This window comes from Apaloderma vittatum, unplaced genomic scaffold (genome assembly GCF_000703405.1).
Source record: "Apaloderma vittatum isolate BGI_N311 unplaced genomic scaffold, ASM70340v1 scaffold4520, whole genome shotgun sequence".
NCBI lineage: Eukaryota > Metazoa > Chordata > Aves > Trogoniformes > Trogonidae > Apaloderma > Apaloderma vittatum.
Window position 1 is genome coordinate 35145 of NW_009692748.1, and position 22379 is coordinate 57523.

Here is a 22379-nt window from a genome sequence, read left to right on the forward strand (position 1 = left end):
GTGCAGGGTTCTTCACAGAGGTCACTGGGTGCAGGCAGGACCTGATGCATCTTCAGGGCGTATTTTATGTCAAAGTTCAATTGCCAAATGGTGTCTTCACACATCTGGGCTGAACTGAGAGATTCTGCTAAGTACAGGCAGCACGTTGTGCTTGAGAGCCTGACCAAAATCCCAGTGGTTCTCTGACCCTTGCCGCTTGCGTAGGTGTGCAGGTATTAGCCTAGCAGCAAGTTGGGTGTGAAATGGTTTGTTGCTTTTATGCTTTACATTGCTTAATAAAACATTAGAAATATGATAGAGTCCTCCACCAGCATTTTTCTCTTAAATATTTATTCATTATATTTCTTGACTCCAACTATATGAGATTCACACTGGTGTGAACATCCATTAATGCTCATTTTCCAGCTGGTTATACTCAAAGGCAAGGTAAGGTGGGCCCAGCAGCATCTGTCCAACCTCAGTTTGGGACAGGATTTCGTACTGAAATCCTGATCATCTGAAGCGCTGACATATTCTCATTAGTGTCAGAGTCGTGGACCTGTTACAGAACGTGCTGTGATTGACCCGGCTGTAGTCTGCTTGCTAAATCTGTTTGAAATGTATTCTGCCTTCTTGGGGTCTTTTTCAATGAGCCAGGTTTTCAAATATTTTTTTCCCTTTAGATAGGGCTTCCTTTCCTCTGTTTGCTGGGTTCCTTGGCAAAACCATTTGTCCTTGAGAAAAAAGGACTAGAGAAATGGATTTTGGCTTGGTTTGCTCCCAAAATGAGCTTAGGTGCAGCACCCTTAATTTAGAAGAAAGGCAAAGTGATTCCTACTAAGAAGAGCTGCTAAAAGTCAGTTTTCTGAACAGCTGATGAAAGAAGGAATTGGGACACCTCAAGTAGGTAACAGTGCTAGGGAAAATTGGATTGTAGCCCCATTTGATCTTAGAACAGGGAGAAACAGTTCTTGTCAGGTAGGGACTGGCTGGGTGAGGATTGGAGCTGGGTTACAAGTTTGATTGAATGTCAGATAAGTTAGTCATAGTTCCTCCTCTTTTTATGATGTCAACAACACATTTCTAAGAAGGTAAATATGAAGATATGTAAGATTTGAGCCACTTGGGCACTTAGTGTGTCCACTGGCCAAAGGCTGGGAAGCAGTACATGGCCCACACAGAGCAGGGAGGTGTTGTGGTGGCACGTTTAGTACAGTATATATCAGTACAAATACCAAACAGCAAAACATCTCACATGTATGTCAGGAAGTATTTGCTCGTGACCCTCTTTCCAAATGGAGAGGAAGAGATGGCACCACCACAGAGGCGAGCAAACTTAACGTAGCGTGCCAAAGGACCTCACACCCAGAACCCCAGAGGCACCATCACCACATGATGGCCCCAAAGAGACCTCACAGCTGCTTCCCGAGCTGCCTCAGGACTGAGGCAGAGCCATCCCCAGCTGCTACAAAGTGCAATTTCTAGTTTAACATCTAGGCTGCACATGGTTATAATAGAAAATATTATGGTAGATTGTATCAAATTATTTTCTTTGTCTTGTGCTATTACTGAGCATCATCACACACGTACTGTTGTGGTTGACAAAAAACTTCAGTTCTGAGCCTCTATTTTAAGATGCCTGCAACTGCTCTGAAATAGCTGTCCTTTTGTTGAAAGTCTTCCTTTCTGTTCTCAGAAGAGTTATGGGTTTACCTGGAAAGTTTCAAACTCCATTTGATTGTTTTTTTCCACTTTGGTGAATTTAAACAAAACCCCCTTCGTGTCAGCAGTGAAGAACTGTATCAGGTTTATTTATTGCATTGCTTTTCACCGTATGCGTACATTTCTATCAAATATAAATTTACGAGACAGAGGAATCTGTTATTGCTAACTCCAGCATTTGGAAAATGTAATTCAAACTCTACTGAAGTGAGATATATGAATTTCTCTCTTCCTTTTTATTTACCTTCTGATTTATGAGCTTCAGATGGCCCTTAGGTGTTGCTGTCTTTAAGGTTTCATTCTGCCTTCTTGAGTGCTAGAACCTTAAATGTCTTTGCATTTTTGTTTAATGCACAGCTGAATTCAGCAATGGGGCTTTTTTCCTAATTTGAGAGCTAATAAATTGGAAATTGCCTGATCAGCTCTTAATTTCCACCAAATCTGAACGCATCACATGTTAGGGTTTTAAAGACCTTAAAAGAACATTTTTTCATATCGTTGGTGTGGGATTCCTAATATAAATTATATTTGATTATTTTCTGTGCTGCTGCCCTTCAGTTTAAGGGATGTATTCTTGCCTCACAGCTGTCATTCCATTTGGTATTTTAATCTTAGAAATATCACAAACACTTTCCCAGAATTTCTGAGCACTTTGTCTTAGAATTGACTCCCCTGCCTTAAAATCTCTAGGAAGTTCTCGTGAAGTATGAGGCTCAGATTTTGCCCTAGTCCACTACTAAGTAAGCCGAAATCTCCCCTTGATAAGAACGAGCCTGTAGCAGAGTACTAAGTTTTCTTGCAATTAGGAACAAAATGGGGACATCATGACTGGCTTTATGGCCGAGTTAACCAAAGGTCTTGCCATGAGGGGCAGGGCTAGTCCCCACCACGATGCTCTGGAGGAACTGAGCCAGCTCAGTGCAGCCCTGAGCAGCCGCTCTCGCTCCTGGCTCTCTTGCTGTTACCATGACATTTGATCATCTAGAAATAGGCTCCAGGAAGTCTGAGTCTCATCCTGCTGCTCTCGGAGCTGGGATATGCTCTGTTTTGCTCGCCTGCATCATTTTAGGGGGAGTGAGGCCGATGATAGCACTGTGATGCTAATTCCCTTCACCTGTCCATGTCCGTTTCTGGACCAAAGAACCGGGGCTGCTGAACTCGAACAGATTTGTACCGCATGTCATTTAACTTCCTCCTCATGGATTTTGCATTTGTTCTTTTGGCAGATGATGCATAATGCATGGAGGTTTTCCTTTCTGCTGTACATCTCTGTGGGTTAGCAGACTGCTGTCAGGACTCACGCAGTGGTGGCTGGGCTGTAGCACGTCTACCCACGGCGCTGCAGGACTATTTGGGATGTCCATGCTTGCTCGTTGCCGCTCCTGAAGTACTCTGGCTGTGATTAATTTACCTGCTTCCCAACATCCTTATCTAATTAATAATGCTCATAATGGCTAACATTGCTCAGACATTGTACAGTTGTTCTTGCAGTGGCTGATTAACTGATTTAAAGGATATATGCAGGATGACTAAAAAGATCTAGCAAGACTGGCAAAATATTCTTATATGGCAAGGCGTTTAGTGCTTAAAATGCTTCTTATCCCAGGATTTCAGCCTCTTAAAATTTCCTTACATTTTTTTTTAGTCATAACAGTGATGGTTTTATCACTTGCCCACAGTGCATCGTACCTCTTGAACTTTGCTATTTATTTGCAGCTACAGAAGTGGAAGTTGGAAGCAGGCGTGTAGTGTGGATGCTACGTATTTTTATTACTTCCACTTCCTAATTTTTCTATCAAGGTAACTGGATCAGCAAGAATCAAAAAAATATCAGACTGATCTTCATATTAATTCTAAGTTACGAACACGAGACTTACCAATTCTGTAAGATTTAAGAAATGTGCACAGTGAGCTTAATCTTTGTGTGTACCTCTTGGTGGGTTTCTCCTCTGCAGCTACTGTCTTTTAAATACTCTTAACAGAGAAATTCAACCTACAGAAAGATGAGAAGAGCAGATAATGTTCATAAGCAAGCCGCCCTATTTCAGTCCTCTGAACCCTTTGACAGATCAGGAAGGGCAACTGCTGCTAATCTTTACTACAATTTCAAGGCACCTGAGAAAATGGAAATAATTTTTTTTGCATCTTAGTAGGTCATGAGCCATAGTGTTAATCACAGTACCTTGGCCTGATTCCACTTTGGAAATTACATTCTGCTGAGCAAATGCACCCCAGTGCATTTCCAGTGGTTCACTTTTTGTCTTCTGTGGTGTGGAAGTGCTGAGCAAAGTTAAAGAGCTGGGGCTTTGCAACCACCAGAAATGTTTTAAAGGTGGATAAGGTCAATCTACACTAACTTTTCTTTCTTTCCATCAGCTTAGTTTACAGAAATACTTCTTTTAAAAGAAGTATGGTGCCTTATCTGAAGGGACACTCAGTCAGTGATTTACAGGGAACAGCTTCAAAAGTGTGTGTGTTTTTTGGGGAAGGCAGAGGCCTCTGATGACTGACCAGATCCTGGTGAGCTCTAATACGTTGTCTTGGTGCGAGCAGTTAGTGTGGGAATGTTAGTGAAAACAGGATGGTTGGAGCTTATGTACAGGGTAAGGAAAAACAGGATGGGAAAAGTGAAGCTTCTGCAACTGGTGGTACTTAAATTATCCAAGGCTTCTGGTTTTACTGCCTCTAAAGAGTTGAAGTGGAGATAGCCACAGCAGGGAAATGTTTACAAAATACTTTGCAAGGATAGAGTCTTTTATCAAAACAGACAGGGATTTTGTGTTGTTTTTATACAACAGAGATGTTTTGCTGCATATTGCTAATATCGCTCAAATAAAACTGGCTCTCAAGGTACCTGACTGTGTCTGAGTAGGTTTCAGTGACTCTTGGGCGATGGGAGCACTCAATAACAAGAGAGGGGAAAAAAACATGCTTAATGCAATCTGTTGAACTGGAGCATTTTAATCAGAGCTGCGCTCTGAAGGAACCAGGTGTTATTTTGCTCCTGGCAGCAATAGAAACTTCACAGGCTTTTCATGGCATCACGTCTTTTCCATGTCTTAACCAGTGACTCATCTTGTTTGCCTGTTTGTTCCTATTTCTAGCTGCCAGCAGGAACAGTAAGCTTAATGTCAGCATTCTTTTATTAATGGCACGTACTAGTCTGTCTGAGGTTGTTCTCTAAACTCACCTTTTTGGTTCTTGGTGGGTTGTTTTTTCTTCTCTTTCTCAAGGTGACTTTTGTTTAGCTGATTCTTCGTCACTTCCTTTTGCAAAGGAAACGTGTATGTGGTAACATAACCTCAAGCAGCTCTGATCGAGGAGCAGAGCCCTTGGGCACTGGGCAAACACACAGCTAAGGACGAGTGAGTCTGATGTGCGCGGCCTGACACGAGAGTAGTGGGATGGGAACACACCAGCCACCTTGCAGCAGATGTCAGTAATATTGACCAAAGCAGCTAGAATTGTAGAAGGTCATGGAAAATTTAACACTCCATGTTGCAACAGTCCTGAAAGGTAAGGAAGTGCTGCTTTGAGCAGCTAACCACGTCCAGTGAGGAAGGCAGAACAGGGGAGCAGTGGAGAAGGCTCCATGAACAGTTTGAGAGATCTGCCTGAAGGTGGGAAGAGAGGAGCGGTGGGATGGAGGTTATGGATGGCAGAACGGCACTCTGGCTGTTCACAACGGAAGGACTGGCGTAGCTCCATGCAAACACAAATGTTTCCTTATCCTTGTAGAAGGGAAAGTAAACAGGTCTTGGGCATAAAAGGGTCAAGTATTACTGAGTCCCAGGTTGGCCTGTAGCCTTCAGAGCGTGCCTTTGTTTCTTGCTTATTGAGGCTCTCTGTCGTGTAGAGAACAGGAGCTGCGCTGTCAGGATCAGTCGTGCTGAGAACTGAGCTGCGTTTGCAGACACGTTTGTTAGACACACTCTGGTGTCTAACAACTTTCTGCCCCTATAACCATGGGGCTGTGAAGTCGATTATCCTGTCTCCAAGGCTGACCAAACCTGGAGCAATGTGCAAAACCTATAATGGAACAGCAGGGAAGATGAGGTCTCTCCTTCACCACTGCTGAAGCTCAAAAATTATGGTTGGTGTTGATTATTGGGGTTGATGTAGCCTCTGTTCTGACTCTGAGCAGCCTAATCAAAGATGATGCTAAATACATGCATCTTGTTATTGTTGCCAGCCAGCTGGAAAACAGGTGACTCTTATGTATTCTTCTTTACAAAAAACACCAAAATCAAACCAAAATCAAAAGGTTTATTTCTTTAGCAGCTATTTGTCACATACACTGCTAGAACAGTCATGGTGCTGAGGGGATTAAATCCTGTACAGATGAGAAGTTTCGGTGACATTTTATTTGGAACAAAGACTTTGTGGCTGCAAATCTTCACTAGAAGAATGATAGATCAAAATCAGGGATTCTGATTTTCCAGACCTGCAGCAAAGAGCATGTGTTGTGATTTAAAAGGTCACATATGTTTCCTGTGTAAGTACCTTGCTGTTTCTGCTGAGACAACCAAGTAAATTTAAGAAAAGCTGCTGGTGCTCTGTTAGGTGATAAATTATGTGAATAGAGAGTCTTTTTCTACTCTGAAAAACACTGAATTTTCATTGCTCATTGATGCAATACCTTCAAATTTTTGTTTCAAGCTACCAACTAATGGCCTTGTGGAGGGTTTATTTGTTTGTATCAAGGACAGGCGCATGTGTAATTAACAAAAGAACAGAGTTCCTAGCATATTAGTGTAAATATACCTCACAGAGACCCTTTTGTCCTTGGTTACAACCAAGCTTTCTGATTCCTCATCAGGGGCTGCCAAACAGGCTTCTGGATGCTGCAGGCTCAGGCTATTCTTCCTAGGCAGTTGGCTAGACTGTTAATTAGAGCTACACTGGGTTTCTGCTGATCCCTGCCTGTGCCTCAGCTACTTGTCTTCTAATGAGTTTGCGGTCTACCTGGAAATCTTGCAAACAACTCAGGGAGGGGCAGGGGGAGCAATCTGCGTCAGTTTTCTCCTTCATTAGATAAACATCTTGCACATAAAACTCTGAAATGCCTAATTACCCAAGGTTTGTGGTGTTTTAAGCAGATGTAAGGCCAGCTACTTAAATGCTGAAGAAAGTGAGCTCAGATTTTGCAGTTTGCTTTATTCTATGTTGAAGTGTCTGGGGGGGGCAGGGAGTGTTCACTGAAGCTATCTTGGTGTGAGTCAAGAAAGTTAAACCAGTTTATAGCTAAGAACCTCACATAACCTGAGGAAAACAATCACTTCAGGGTGATACTGCAAAGATTCAAATGGATTTGGAGAAATGCAACTAAAAACCTTTAAGGGGAGATGACATGCTCTGTACCTGTACAATAAAACAGAGGGAGGAACCCATCAGTGACTCACATAGAGATGAATCACGTCTCTGCATTGTATCATGTTACTACCAGGGCAAGATTATGAATAAACTTTACATACCATGAAATCTATAATGCTTTCCCCTGCTACCTTTGAGAACCTGAGAAGGCAAGCGCCTAAGCATATATTGATGAATATGCAGATTACCTTTCTAATGAGGTAAGGGCATTGTCCACCAGAGACCAGGTTATAACTAAGCACAGGGGTTCTGTACCTCCTGCAGCCACGTCCCTGTTTCTCACTAACACATAAATTGGGGCCCGCTCCCCTGCACAGGGGATTCGCAGGCAGAATACGGAAACCTAGATTTCAGAGCTTTCAGGCATTATCACAATTTGTCTTTAGCACCGATGAACTCTGTGGGCAGAATCCAGTTCCTCACTGAGCCAAGGCAATGTGGTGGTGCCAGGGCAGGTTTTGGAAGCTGCCTTCAGAGTCCCTTAGTGCTGCTTTCCAGGACAGTCTGGATGTGCATCCTCAGAGCTATCTAATTGTTCCAAGCCATTGACAAACTTAATTTCTTTCCAAATTATTCTGCAGGTAGCTAGACAATTTCTTTTGCACTTGCTGACTGCCTGGTCACAGCCTCATGCCCTAAGCCAAAATGAGCACTTGTTAAACACAGAGCAGAAAAGAGAAGATGAGATTTAGGAGACAGAAGAACCTGGGGATGCAGGTGTAAAACAGTAATGCTGTGAGCATGAGAACTGAAGAAGCCTTTCTATGGATTTATTTCCTTCCGCTGGTTGTAGGATCTCGGAAGTTACTAATACTGATTTAGGTCTTTCTCCTAATGAAGCATGAAGAAAGCCTCTCTCTTGTGGATCATTTGGTGTTGGAAAAAGATAAGCATTGCACTTAAGCTTTTTTCACCAGCTAAGGTGTGCTTAAGGTCTCTTTTCTTCACCTAACCAACTATTTTTGTGACATTTTTAAGAACATGCCTTTGAGAGTGCTTTCCCTCAGTCAAATTTGATCAAAAGTCAGTAGTGTTAGAATGAGCATATACACATGCATGTGTGATGAGTTAAGGAGCCTCTTGTCCTTAGGAAATCAAGATAAAATAAAGCAACTAGCATGTCTCTGAATAACCAGAACAATACCATTGCTGCTGAGACCTTCCCCACTTGAGGAATAGTTAGGATCTAGTTGGCACGGCTGGTCTAGCTGTACATCCAGCTAAGCAAGGATGTGGTGTCAGTGAATGCAAGAGTGCTCTGTGATGGAGAAGAAATGGTCACTCAGGCTGGAAGGTCTGGTCTTCTTGTCAGGAGGGGGCAGGAGGACTGTTTCTCAGCCAGCGTGCAATGCCTTGCTGTTATCAGCCAATGGACTGCTGTGTCTTGAAATAAATGCACAAGTTTCAAGGCAAAATCCCTTCTTTTTTTTCTTTCTTTTTTTTTTTTTCCCAGAGGATTGGTGGAGAAACAGTGAGATTCCTGATATATAATCTCTCCTCTGGAAAATTCGCAGTGTTACAGCTGTGGATGGTGTCACTGTAGTGCAATAGGCAGAGTCTTTTAAGCGAGCTGCAGGGAGCTTATTTACAAGCTCTCTCCTCCTACAGAGAGCCTCTGTGATATTCTGGTGCAGAACAACAGGAGATCATTGATGTTTTCCCCTTTCATAGACCCGCTAGCATGTGTTCTAGAAGGGCCAACACTGTCTCTTGCATGCAGCAAAACCAAAGCTGCCTCTGTGGGAATGGTGGACAGGGGGATTTTATTTTAACACTGAGTAGTTTCCTACCCACTGCACCTTGTGCGTTTTCTGGGGTTGTAGTGACGTACTGTGTCTGATCAGAAACTGGCTCTGTGTTCCTGCAAGAGTGCTCCACATGGATTTATTTTACTCTTCCAGCTGGCTATATGATTGATGAGTCCTTTTAGGGTCTTTCTTTCTAGAGAAGAGAAAATTTAATCACATTTTAAGCCAGTGGCAGTAAATGCTTTCTTAAGTGTGGGTTTTAGAGGACTAAAGGATTATTCATTTCAGAACTGCTAACCCGTAAGAGTAACTAGCAGTGAGCCCCTTATGCTGAACGTGCTATGAAGGTGTAAGGTCTTTTGCCTCCCTGCAGCTGTCTCGCAGAGTTACCGTTTGCCACAAGACAGATGAGATGTGCTTGTTGAAGTGATAGATACCTCCTGAACAAGAGAGACGTTAAGCACACAACCTCACTCCTTGGTTCAGAAGGCAGGTCCGGAAGGAGTGGATTGGCTGCAGGACTGCTGATCTGCTGTAGCCATATTCCTCAGTTTGAGAACAGGCACCAAAAAGCATTGGGAATAAATGTTGTCGGCATCCAACAGACGGTAGTTTACGGGCTTTCCAGCTGTCACAAGTCTTTTGAAATTCTCTTGTATATGCCAGAGTTTCACCTTTGTGCTGCCAAGCTGAACACAGAAATGACAGCTGCAGGTAGAGGTATTCTACAGCACTCTGTAGGTAAAGAGAATTAAGCTGAACTAACAGAAGAGGATTAGTAAATCTCAGATTAGTATGTACACCTCAGACAGCATGATTGGGATATTCCACATAAAATTCACTTTGTAGAATTGCATCAAGTCTGTGGTTGTTGCCTCTAACCTCAGGTAAGAAATGAGTCACCGGCAGCATCTATCTCAAGGACATTTTCCTGACTGCGACATTAAATTGCGACACGTAAATGTCTTCTGCCTGGTACAGTCCTGGACTGCTTTCTATTGCTTCTGCTTTGAAGTGTCAGCTTTCAGTGAACTCTGGTAACATTTTATTATTGCATTGAGGCTGAGGCAGAGAAGAGCAATTAAGGGCTTGACATCTTTGGTATTTTTTTTAATAGTACATGTGTCAAAATGCATTTAACAAATCCTAGTTGATGCAAAAGCCAGATTAATGCTAAAATGTAAGTAGAGTTCATTTCAGTTGGGAGCAAATGAGAATTTAAAAATGTATAATAAAAAAAAGTAGTTGCCTTATTTTAGATATAGGACCTAACTACAACTTCTGTTTCTGAGAACTGAAGTCTTAAAGCCTTAATATTCCCTTCTGTTCCAGGATACAGCTGGACAAGAAAGATACAGGACCATCACTACAGCCTACTACCGAGGAGCCATGGGCTTTGTCCTCATGTATGATATCACCAGTGAAGACTCCTTCAATGCAGTGCAGGACTGGTATGAAATATTGTTGTCGTTGGGTTTGTTTGTTTTTTTGACCAATTCTTTCCTCACATTCGTTTCTTGAGAACATTAGACATCCCATCCTCCACAGTGCTTTGCATCATTGTGTTCCTTCCTCTTCATCTAAACTCTAGGATCAATAATTTGTTTTTTTAAACTGTCCTTAGAATAAGTCCTACAGTTTCACTTCAATGAAAAAGTTATAATTCAATATAGTAGCATACTGTAGCAGTTGTTGCTTTTAGAAGTTCTAATTAATTTTAAAGAAAATCCTTTAATGCATTACTTGAGCTTATGAGGCTTCTGGCTGTGCTGCTAAAACAACCCAGTTTAACAGTGGTTGTTTGAGACAAATCTCATTTAAAATCTAGTAAGGCGAAAACTTTCCATACTGCCTTAAAAAGTGATATATTTATTTTTATAACCTAAAAGTATAGACACAAGGAACAGTATTCACCTTGCCTAACTTGAGATAGTTAAAAATCTAACTTTACCCATTGAAAACCTGTGAGGTTTAAATTAGCTGTAGTTGTAATAAGAGGAGGAAGAGCAAGGTCTAGGACAGAAAGCAGGCACACCCCTTGGAAAGCACCTATCTGGTACAGATGACTACAGAAAGCACTTGAACAACTTGTTAAGGCAATGCGCAGTGTGGAAAGGTGAGATGGGGAAGGAGGAATTACCTGTTAAATGGGAAGGGTGGAAACTGAGCCTTAAAACTGGGTATGAAATGGATTCTCAGATGTTATAATCTCCTCTGGCTCTGCTGAATTCAGTATTTGTGCAGAAACCCATGAAAATGATTTCTGAACTTTCTGATGACAAAAAAGCCAGGAAAGATTTTTTACTTAGAGTAGCTAAAAAAAAGCCCCAAGTCAGTCACTTCAAAAGCTCCACGGCATTATCAAAGCTGCACCAGTATCCAGGCTCGTCTCCTGGATGAGGTGTGCACCTCCCCTTCCCCACCTGAAGGCTTCCCTTGTAGCTCATGCCGCCTATCCTCTTCCTCAGGAAGAAATGTCCCATCTCATCTGATTTTGGAAGGAGAGGTGTGACCCAGACCTTCCTCCTGCTCTCCTGCCTTCCAGACGAGCCCAAGTACAGAGCAGGAGGTGTAGTGGTCTTCCCAGAAGAGCCAAAGCATGATGTGTCGTTGCTGTGGCCGTGGGTAGTGCCTGCACCCCTCTCGGTGGTAGCTGATGGGAGATGTTTTCTCTGCAAGGATCCAGCACAGGTGAAAACATCTGAGTTGCTGCTGGGAGGCAGTGGCTGCAGGCACAGCACAGATAAGCAGGAGGCGGAAGCCTGTTGCTGGAGCTCATGTTCTGGCGTGGCATCCTGTCAAAGGGACACCAGACTTTGTGCTGGAATTACAGGGCATGGGGAGGCAGGGGAAAGGCTGTATTTGTCCCAAGAAGCGTATCCTGAAATGTCCTGCAATCATTTCTGCTTGTTACCCCGCTGCAGTATACTGCAGAGAGGTAAGGTCAGCCTGCAAAGAAGGGCAATGCAGTGGTTAATGTAATCTCCCAAGTCTGATGGATTGATTTGCAATGATCTCAGTGATTGACCAAGAGCATGTAACATACGCTGGCTATGGCACTGGCTCTTAGCATCTAGCTCAGTCTGGCTTTTTGTTGAAAACCTCTTTGGTATCCCCTAATCTGGTAACTCAAAAGATGGTAACTCAGAAGATGCAGCATGACAAACCCTCCATGAAGCTCAGATGAAACTTTTTCTGCAAGTATCTGCACAGGGATTTTTTCACAGGAGTGCAGACACATGAACGAGGGCAATATCTTTCACTAAAACATAAATATTTTCAGCTTAGTTCCCTGATGAAAGGAGATATATATGGCCAATTATTCTGGTTGGTTCCTCTAATAATTTTTACTTACCAGTCTTAATGTAGTCAAAAAATACCAAATCTCAATCCATGAGCTGCCACTATGAGCTACTATTTTAAAGTTTGCAGAGGTGAAGTTTAACCTGAAGCTTTGTATTGGAAATGGTCTAATACCTGTTCCAACAAAAGCAATGAGACAAGAGTGTTAAGAATTAGGAAGGGTCATCTTTGTGTAATTGACTTCATGTCTTCCTGTGCCACAAGGACCTCTTGAATATCTTTGCTAAGAGCACCTTGTCAGCCGAAAGACAGAGATGAACTGTCACTGTATATGACACTGTATGTCAGGAATCTTTGCAACCATCAGTTTTAAGATTCTGAGCCAAAAGATGTAGTGTGGCAGACAAAATAGGCCTGTGATAGCTTATTTCCTTCCTTTCTGAAGCTTGTCTACAGGAGAGATGAGTACTATAGCAAAGCCAGCATCGCTGTGCCAGCAGAGTCCTCTAGTGGCAATGCAGCTAAGAGATGGGTTTTTTTCCCAGTCTGCAAAATTGGTGTCTAAATTTCTGAAAGGACAAGAAATGGAGTCAAAAGGTTTTCTGGTGCTGGTGCTGCTATATCAGCCTTTGCCATTTGCTAGGAAGTTGGTAGGATTTTTTGTCTTTTGTGGGTTTTGTGACCCACCATGCTGGGTGATACACTTCAAAAAGCAATACACTAGGCCTGATCTTCCATCCAGAACTGAACCCTCTATGGAAAATAAAGGTGTCCATTGCTTGAGCTCCTTTAGCTCAGAGCCTTTATCTCCACGAGTCTCGTCTGTCCTTTAGGTCAAGTGTGAGAGTGCAGCAGCATGCCTAACGATAAAACCAGAGCCCGAGCAGTCCTGCAGTGCTTCCGTTCGGTGCTGCTGAGAGGATGGAGCGGCAGCTCAGGCTGCAAAGTCAGTAGCATGTCCCTGATGCTCAGCCTGGCCTTGTCTCGTCCGTCACACGTGGATAGGACAGCCTCCATGCTCTGCCTCCTGAGCCCACAAAGGAAGACCTCTGTCAGAGTGAGAGGGCTGGAGCCACAAGGTTTGGGACATGAGGCAGGCTGATGGGAGGACAAGTGCCTGAACCACCTCTTCTCTGCTAATGAAGCTGCTACCTTCAGTGGTGTTGCTTCTAGATTCCCATGAAATGGCAAAGTTGCAAGCTGCTTTTTACCTTGCAAGGAAGTAGTACAGTCTGACACGAGTTGTCTCTCTGCTTACAGAAGTTTTGGTGAGGCTACAACAAACCACGCTAGTTCTAAGACCATATGTCAACCCTCGCTGAAAGTAAATGGGGCATCCACCTAGAACATATGCCAAAGCTAACAGCCAGGCTCATCCCATGTCTTCTTACATCCTTCAAGTTTCCAGAAACAACACCATCCTCTCTCTCTTAAGTATCTTGCTATCCTAGCTGGCCAGTGATGCGTTTTTATAGTGTCCAGCTACAGGAAATAAAGAATACTGTTGTGTTGAATATTTGGTCATAAATGGAGCATGATGCAGCAGATAAACTGACTTTACAGACACTGAGAATAGATCAGCAGTACTCAGTCAATGTGAATTAAATCCAGTAAGAAACCTGTTAACCTTCCTGGTTATTTCTCAAATAGCATGTGTGGATGCAATTTGAGTGCTTCTCTGGCATAAAAAGATAAGTAAGCCATCTGCCATGTGATCACAGGAGTAGGTTCATAAAGGAAATACAATCAAGCTTACAAGGACACCTCAAGAAAATAATCAGCAAATAAAATATGAAGCGATGCCCCTTCCACAAACTTTTGGTTGCTTTCTATCCAAGTCCATTCTCATTGGCTGAGATAAATTTCCCACTGGAACATAATTCCTCATCCTAAAATTGTACCCACTCACAAAACCTTGGAATGGGTCGAGTACAGTAGTCACCTCTGTGTTGTGCAGTAGGACATTCTCCAGTCTAAAACTTGTTCCTTCTTGCTGGTGCCCTGCCTATTGCTGTTTAGTGATTCAGGGGTTTTAGGATGCTGTGTAAGCAGGCTGTCAACATGAATCTCAGCCCGTCTCACGGCTTTCTCTTGTACCATCTCTTCCTGCAGAGCTCCCTACAGAAAAACAAGCCAAAAGCATGAACAAACAGCTGAACCAGAGACCTAGCACTCCAAGTAAGCTCTCGCCCATGACAAACTCTTTCTGTTGAGCTCATAGGGGTGTGCATAGATCTCAAAATTCATCTTCACAATTACACTGGTAGCCTCGTGCAGAGTCAGCTCTCCATCAGAGAGACATCTTTTTCCTTCCACACCTCTCCAGCATCTTAGAGCTTATATCCTCCCTCTAGCTGGGAAATTGCAGGTTGTGCTCCTAGCCTTACTGTTCTCCAAGCCCTTTTGTGAAGCTCCAACATCCCCTCTAAAACCGCCTCCCATATATGTCTGGTGCAATCTACTTCTCGTCTCTGGCTCATTGGCGTGTGACTGTTTTACCAGCCTCCTGACCTGGCCTCACCTGCTCACAAGGGAAATGAGAACATCTTTTCCAGTCAGCCATTTGTTTTCTTCCTTGGGTGATCTTTTTACCGCAACCTTGTTATGGGTGGATGTCCTAAAGAGAATTCTGATTTGCTTTGTGTCACTCCAGAAAGTACTTCTCATAGGCCAAGTGAAGGCACTCTTCCTCCTGAATGAGAAGGATCATGGCTGTATATGAGGTATTTAGACAAGCTTTCCAGGTAGTACATGAATATGAGGTACAGTTTTCCTTCGTTCACATGAATCACTCCAAAGCAGCCAAGAGAGAGATCAAGATACAAAATTGAAGTGCTTTTGGGGAATATCTAGGACATGACCTGTTCTCTTGTTCCTTCACTGGGAAAGGTACAGCAGATTGTATGAGAAGCCTTCAAAGATTAAGCCTGAGTGATTTTCCATACTGCAGTGTGACAAGAATACAATCAGGTTATTTTAGAAGACAAAGCAAAAGCAAAAGCAAAGATGGATTTCGCCTTGTATTTGAAAATAACCAATTATTTTGTTTGAATAATAAGACACCTTTACTGTAGGGTGAGTGAAAAGATTAAATGAGTTTCATGGCTTTCAGCTCAGTTTCTAGATTTTCTTAGTGGCTTCCTTTCACAGTTATAATTTGACATTGGCTTGATAGCATTGTGTGTAGATAAATCAGTGGTTTATACCTCATTTGAAACTGTTCTGAAACTAGAATATATTCAGCATTCGATACTGCAAAGTAAATAGAAAATATTATGGAAACTCTGGTTTGGACAATCTAGACAATTTCATAAAAGGGTAGGAAAAAAGGGTTACTTTTAACTTAGTTTTAAGTGACATCTGGGTTCACAGATCGTCAGCTATATTTATCTTTAAGGCTGATCTCCAAATTAGGCTGTTGATATATCCATGTAACTGAACCTGAGACTATTTTCCTTCTACGCGTGAAGCATAAAAATCATGCTTTATCATTAATTTGGGGAATTCCGCACAAATAAAGGACGGCATTGTTATTGTGTCACGGAAATATATTTTTCCCAGTGTGTATATTGGGCTGCCCTGATAGTTGTTGAAACATCTCAACTGCACAGGCTTTTTCAGTTATTTATTTAGCTTTCCAAAAGCTTCTGGAAATTTGCTGCCTTTCTTTTTGTGTGGGAATCAGGTTTTCTTTCAGGCATTCTTTGTCAAAACTTTTGTTTGGTTTTTATTCCTAATAAGCATGAATGGCAAGAGAGAGAGTTTTTGCTGACTTGTACAAAACGAGAAGGATGAGGTTCTGTGGGAGATCCTTCATGATTTGTTCTTCTTCTTCTTTTTTTTTTTTCCCTAAGTAATTCTCTTTAAATAGCTAAGATTTGGCAGTGTGTGTCCCCAGGGGCTGAAATAAATCCAGAGAGAAGAGTGGGAGTCAGAAGAGGAGCCTGGTGTTTTAAATTGAACCTGATTGTCTTTCTCTCTATTGCTTATAGAGGGAGACTGAGAAGATTTAATCGTCATGGGCTTTGGCTGATTTCTGAGGTTATCCCTTTCTGTGATGAGCCCAGAGTACATAAAGGCATAAACCCATCACAGACTTGTGTTAGCTCTCACAGGGCTTGTCCCCATGGAGGCACTTGGAAGGGTGAACGTGGAGGAGCCAAAATTGGGATGTGACTGCCTTACCAGGAGGAAGTTTCACTTCACAAAGTCCTCGATTATTTTTGCGTGTCACAGTATGGGTCCAGGCTTGTGCAGTGGGCTTGGTTTAGGTTTATGTTTTCCAGTGCAATCCAAACAGGCTGCTGCTTACAGACAAATTGCACAGTGAAATGACCCCTTTTTTTCACAAATATCTGTGGAGTAGCATGACTGACTGCTTTCCGTGGACAAAGCAAGTAAGCAACACAAACTAATTAAAAACTGTTATTAGTAGATCAGAGCTGGAGGCTGCTGCTAATTCAGAAGGGAAGGAATCAAGTGCTTTATTGTTAAGGGGGTTCAAGCAAACTAAACAGAAGTAAAGATCTGAGGGGACTCCTGGCTCTCCTGGGAAATGCCAAGGTTGAAACTGCAATAGTGAGTAAGGACAAAGAGTGGGAAGGTGAGATAGGGACTGGAGGAGGGAAGGAGAGTCTTGCTTCTGCAAGAGCAACCTCATTACCTTTGGGAAGGAGGGAGTCTAAGAGATAAAACTAGCTTGGTGAAGATAAAATAGGTTGAGCCAGTCTGAAAAAATGGATGAAAATGAATGCTACCAAGCTAGTAGTGTTGTGCTCCTGGCTCTGTGACACCTCACCAAGGACGGTGGCAAGGGACTGGGCCCTCAGAATAAATAGGAAGAAAAAAATGTTCTGTTTTATCATAGAAAAACTGTAAAGAGGCCAAATGTAAGGTCAGGCTCCTGGGATCCACAGCTAACTCCACGCCAGTTTCAGCACATGAGCCACAGAGAGCTTTAGAGGCTTTAAGTTCATCTCAGTGCTCCTGCTTAAGCTCCCATGCAGTTGATCCCTCTGTCACTGAAGTTAGCATTTGGCTGATACTTGCCGTCTGTCATTGCATCTGCTGTTTCCTGCACTAGGTATCACTTAATCCCGCTGGGTTCAAATATTAGCTCACAGACCCTTGCCTTGATCCTGCATCTTCCCAATTTGGTAAATTTCTGGCAATTGTTTCCACACAACTTTCAGTCTTCATGAACCAGTTTTCCTTTTTGAGCAAAGATTACTTGATGCTCCCATCTGTTTCGCTCTCAAAACACAGTTTCTGATGGTGTTACTAAAACTCTGCAGCAAATGAGCATCTTTCTTGTCTGCTCTGAATTATTGTTGTTACGTGTTTTTACAAGAAGTTACAAATCTGTCATGAAGTGTGTATCTATCATATGGCTTTCTCTATAGGGACAGTATCCTTAAGAGGTGTAATTGATTGTCATTCCTCCGACAGCTTACAGCTGAAGGAAAATAAGCTTTAGAATAATCCTTTTTTGCCTCTAGACTTCAAAAATTATTCAATTCAGCTTTTTGTCTGGATCTGGATCTTGTGATCTTTAAAACACAAAGTCTTAACATGCAACTTTATTGTCACACAAGGTTAGAAGTAGTAAGGTAGAATGGTGCTATAAATTACATGGTCTGCATTCTTGCTTTATGTGTAAGCTTCGTCATGTATCTTTTAACCAACATACAGTCTTGAGATGATGTTGTCATTCATGGTACTTCTTTTCATACTTGATATACGGTTGTATTTTGGCACGGCTGATGGAAGGTAACAATCTTTTTTTGACCTGCTCTAGGGCCACACAAATCAAGACTTACTCCTGGGACAACGCACAAGTGATCCTGGTCGGAAACAAATGTGATATGGAAGATGAAAGAATTGTTCCTGTGGAGAAGGGGAAACTTTTGGCAGATCAGCTAGGTACATGTCAAAGCTTTTCTTTCTACTCTTTTTCCTCTGCTCTTTAAACTCCATTCCTTTTAATTTGCATGATAAAAAGTCCTTCTGGCAGTAATACCTTAATAATGATATCACAACTAAGCGTAATATAGGTCCATGTTTTACTTGCTTAGTGCTGAATATTATCTTCCCGTGGTTGCTGTAGGTTGCTGTACCTGTAAAGCTAATGCCTATGGATGTAAGGAAGATGAAGCTTGTCTGGAAATAACAGCTTTTGTTAGCTCAGTGGAATGAAAAGAGAAAAATTTGCATAAACACAATTCTGCCTCCAGTTCTCTAAGTACTGTGTAGTTGTTTTCAGAATGCAAGCATTGATTTTTGTAGAATAAATTTATTTTCTTTTGCAGCTAAACAATGAAAAAAGTTTATACATCAGAACTGTAAAGCTGAGTAAAATACATTTTAAAAATACACCAGGCTTTTCTATCCAGGTATGGAAATGACATTAGGTTATTGATACGGGATGGAAAAAGCAAACCAGTTCCACTGAGAGGAAACTGGGAGTGCAATGAAAATTTTAGAACAAACAGCAAGATAAATTCATCCTAATTTCTCTCCTTTTTTTTTTTGTTACATATTATAGCACATATCATCCTTTTAATATGGAATCAGGGCTTATGTGTTAAGATTTAACTATTCTGTTGTCTTCTTTTAAAGAATTCATAGTGACAAGTAAATCCTTTTAAAATTTAGTTGACAGTGGAGACCCTTACAGTTTGAAAGAGTAGAGATTCTTACCAGAGCCAAAGGAATCGCCATCATCCCAAATTTATAAAATCCTATATTTTTTTCAATTTAAGAATTGAAGTAATTGAAGGATGCATAATATACTGTTAAACTGGGGGTACTGGAATTCCAGTATGTGCTGCATACGTTGTAGTTTAAAGTGTGACCTTGATCTAATTGCCAATTAAGGTTAAATCTCAGATGATGAGTGTTTATTAGTTGGGGGGATTGTTATTATTGTTTTGCTTTTTTAATGAAGGGAAGGTGACTATAAAGTATAGCTTTGTGATAAGGATGTGCATGATATAAACAAAAAGACGGTCACTGTTCCAAAGGGTTAAGAGCAATCAGATTTTTTTTTCATGTTTCATGTGCAAAAAAAAAAAAAAATCTACAAAGGCCTGCAGGTTTGGAGTCTTCAAGTGTAGATTCTATGTACGCTAAGCACAAAGGGGTCCCATTCATGACTGGAGCCCTGAGCCACTGCCATCGTAAACAAATAACGAGCAAGTATCATACTAAATCCTCTAATTTCCTATCATTTTATTATTGTAATAATAATTCTTTACACGTAGGACTAGTTAGTTTTGCAAAGTCAGTTATGAGGTCTTTTTTACGCATCAGAATTTAATTTGCTTTTGAAAAGAGAAATGTGAATAAACTTGGTTCCTGACTTACAGACTCCACAAAGCGTTGTGAATGCATGCGTGTCCACATATTTTGCAAGAGTAATTACACTGTTAGTAGTTGAAAATTTGTCCAGAACAATGTAACAGCAAATAGAGAGTTTTACTGGAACTTCCACTCCTATTTGGATCTCTGATGTGTTTTTCTAGCTCCCCTCCGCCCTTCCAAATTCATCTGTTTGTTCAAATACGAACTTGGCGTCTGGAATCTGAATCGTTTATGTACGGGACACTTCAAAACACACACCAGAGTTCCCATAGCAACTGACTTATCAGTAGGAACTGTTCTGCTGAAGAATCCCCAGCTCGGCTCCTGACCTGTCCTCCAGCTTGTCCAGCTCTCCCTGGAGAAACACAGCCCAGTGCAGAGCAAAACAAAAGCTCACCGTGCCTTTGGAAAGTGCTGTCCCAGTCTTCCCCTTCTGTAGCTTCCCAAAATACTAACTGTTCTTTTTAAAAGGAAAAATATATCTGGTTGTATCAGTCACTTTTGCCTTATTTTAACTGTGCTAATGTGTACGGCAGTATTTGAAATTACTTGGTGTGTTAGGTGGGAGGAATCTCTTTAATTGACTGTCAGCTGCTTAACCTGCTGGCTTTCATCATAATGATTCACATAAAGGTTATCCTTCATCTAAGTTTGTTTCGTGACATTAACATCCTGAAATAATTTCCTAATGAGATTAAGAAACAGTTATTGGCCTGAATGTGAACTAAACCAACCAGATTCAGTCACAGCAGAAGCTAAGCCAATGTTGGACTGACAAATAGGTGGGTTCAGTTCTCTGGTTTCTTGTGCCTTTTATATACAATGTTAATCATCATCAAAGACAGCATGTGGGTCAGACAGAACCCTCCTCTGATGCAAGACAGCCATCCTTACTTAGTAAAGAGGCAAACACCTTCACCATCACCTCACCCACTGTCCCATGATTTTTAAAAAGTGTTAGAGGGGGCAGATACCTGCTCGTTATTTTGAGGTGACTCAGTCTGCTGGCAGCGGCAGACTGATCAGTTAAGGCTACTTACCTTTTTCTTCATTTTGGCAGAATCAAAGAGAACAGATGCAATGCAGAATATCCCCAAAATGAAGCACAGCAGAACATAGCTTATTGCAAAATGAACCCTCTGTTGTGCTTGAGCTCTCACTGTAGGCAATGCAATAACCTGGCAGAGCAGGCACGACAACCGTTGCAGGTGATGGTCGGCCTTTGAGGCCCCTGGGGTTAGAAACACAAAGAAGTACTTCACAGTTGAGCGAATTTCTGCCAGCTGAGGTAGGGTTCAGGCTCGTGTATGAGAAGGCTGGTTCTTGTGTAGTGTGAGGTGTCAATGGGAGGCAGCGGGAATAGCTGTCTGTGCCGGCCCCACCTTCGCATTGCTCCAGCCTCGCTGGGCTTCTTTTTAATCAGAAAGGGTCAGTGTTTGAGAATCCATACTCATCGCTGCAGGCAGGAGCTGGCAAGTGGACACTGAAATTACTCTATAGAGGCACTCAACATTAGTTGTACTTCAGCAGTGCTAAACGGCCCTTGTCAGGATGGGTGCTCTGTCGTGACGTGCGCTGTACAGGTATTAATCACCCAGAAGAGCTGACTAATCAAAGAATGGGAGAAATGGGACCCAAACTGCAGAGCGTTTAGCTCACAAGAGCCAAAGTTGGGCAGCAGAAGGAACAGAACCACAAACCCACTTCTCTTTCTGGTCTGTGCTCTTGCCAGCCTGCCCCGTACGCAAGGGTGTGTGGAGCCCAGGGGGGCCCCTTCCTACGTTACCAGTCAGTGGCACTGGGAGAGTTCGACTCCCTTGTCCTGAGTTTATTCAGATCTCTGTCACCTGCAGATATGTGTTGTTGGGGCGATGGTAAGGATCCATTTATCCCTTTGACTCTTGTTGATGCTGGATAAGTATTTCTGCTCACAGTTCTCAGATTGTGGGAATCAACTGAGCTTAAGAATTGTCTAATGTCTTGCTTTCTTAAGGTATGTTCTGAAAAAAAATGGTTAGTGTTTTAGAAACCATCTCCACTATCATCTGTCTCGACTGATTTATATCTTTTTCTTCACTTTTTCTCTCAGGTTTTGACTATTTTGAAGCTAGTGCCAAAGAAAACATCAATGTAAGGCAGGTGTTTGAGCGCCTTGTGGATATCATCTGTGAAAAGATGTCGGAGAGTATAGAATCAGACCCTTCGAGGGGCACTTCTGGAAGGAGCATGCGGCTCACAGACAACCCACCCCCTTCGCAGCAGAACTGCTCGTGTTAGTGACCTTTCCTCTGAGAAATGTCCCTCTCCTTTCCTGACTAAATTTTATCTTTTCATTTGTGATGGTGCATTAGCATGTAGTTCCAAAGGCAGAAGTCTCTGCTGTAGGAAACCGATACGTTTGTTTAATGTGCTGGAGTGTTTAATATTATGTATTTCCTTAACCAATAATTTAAAAATCAAAGATCTGAATAAATATTGTAAGTGCACCTAGTGTTTATGTGAGTCACACTGAAGAAAAAGAACTGTATAATGTTGCAAATGTTACTTCCACAGGGAATGTTGCATTTTTAAGTATAAATTCCTCTACTGCAGAAAGAGCTTTTTTGTCAAGAACAGCAGAGAATGTAAAAACCAGTTAGAAGGGACCAGGTCTAAAAGAAAATGGGGACGAACCTTCTCCACAGGCACCAGTAAGAGCTTGCAGAGCACTGGGCGTGTTACTGCATCCGGCACCTCGCTGTGCCCACCTGGTCGTTTCCAGTCGCCCAAGAGGCGATTGTCCTGCAGCTTTTTCCCTGTATCCTGCAGTTTTACCTCTCCAGGTTTGGATCTGCTCTGATCCGTTGCAGGGCAAACAACGGGAGGAATCGGCAGCTGCATGCTTAGTTGGAG

At 42.2% G+C, this 22379-nt stretch overlaps 1 protein-coding gene across 1 annotated transcript in view; it reads left to right on the forward strand.

The window, feature by feature from the left end:
* The window catches only part of LOC104271374 (ras-related protein Rab-3B-like), a 46245-nt gene extending 24216 nt beyond the window's left edge, over positions 1-22029 (forward strand). The window contains exons 2-4 of the mRNA XM_009866058.1: positions 10155-10273; positions 17923-18047; positions 21577-22029. Of these exons, the coding sequence (XP_009864360.1) occupies positions 10155-10273; positions 17923-18047; positions 21577-21764 (432 nt within the window). The 3' untranslated portion in view covers positions 21765-22029. The remainder of the gene's footprint in view (positions 1-10154; positions 10274-17922; positions 18048-21576) is intronic.
* Positions 22030-22379: the final 350 nt, after the last annotated feature.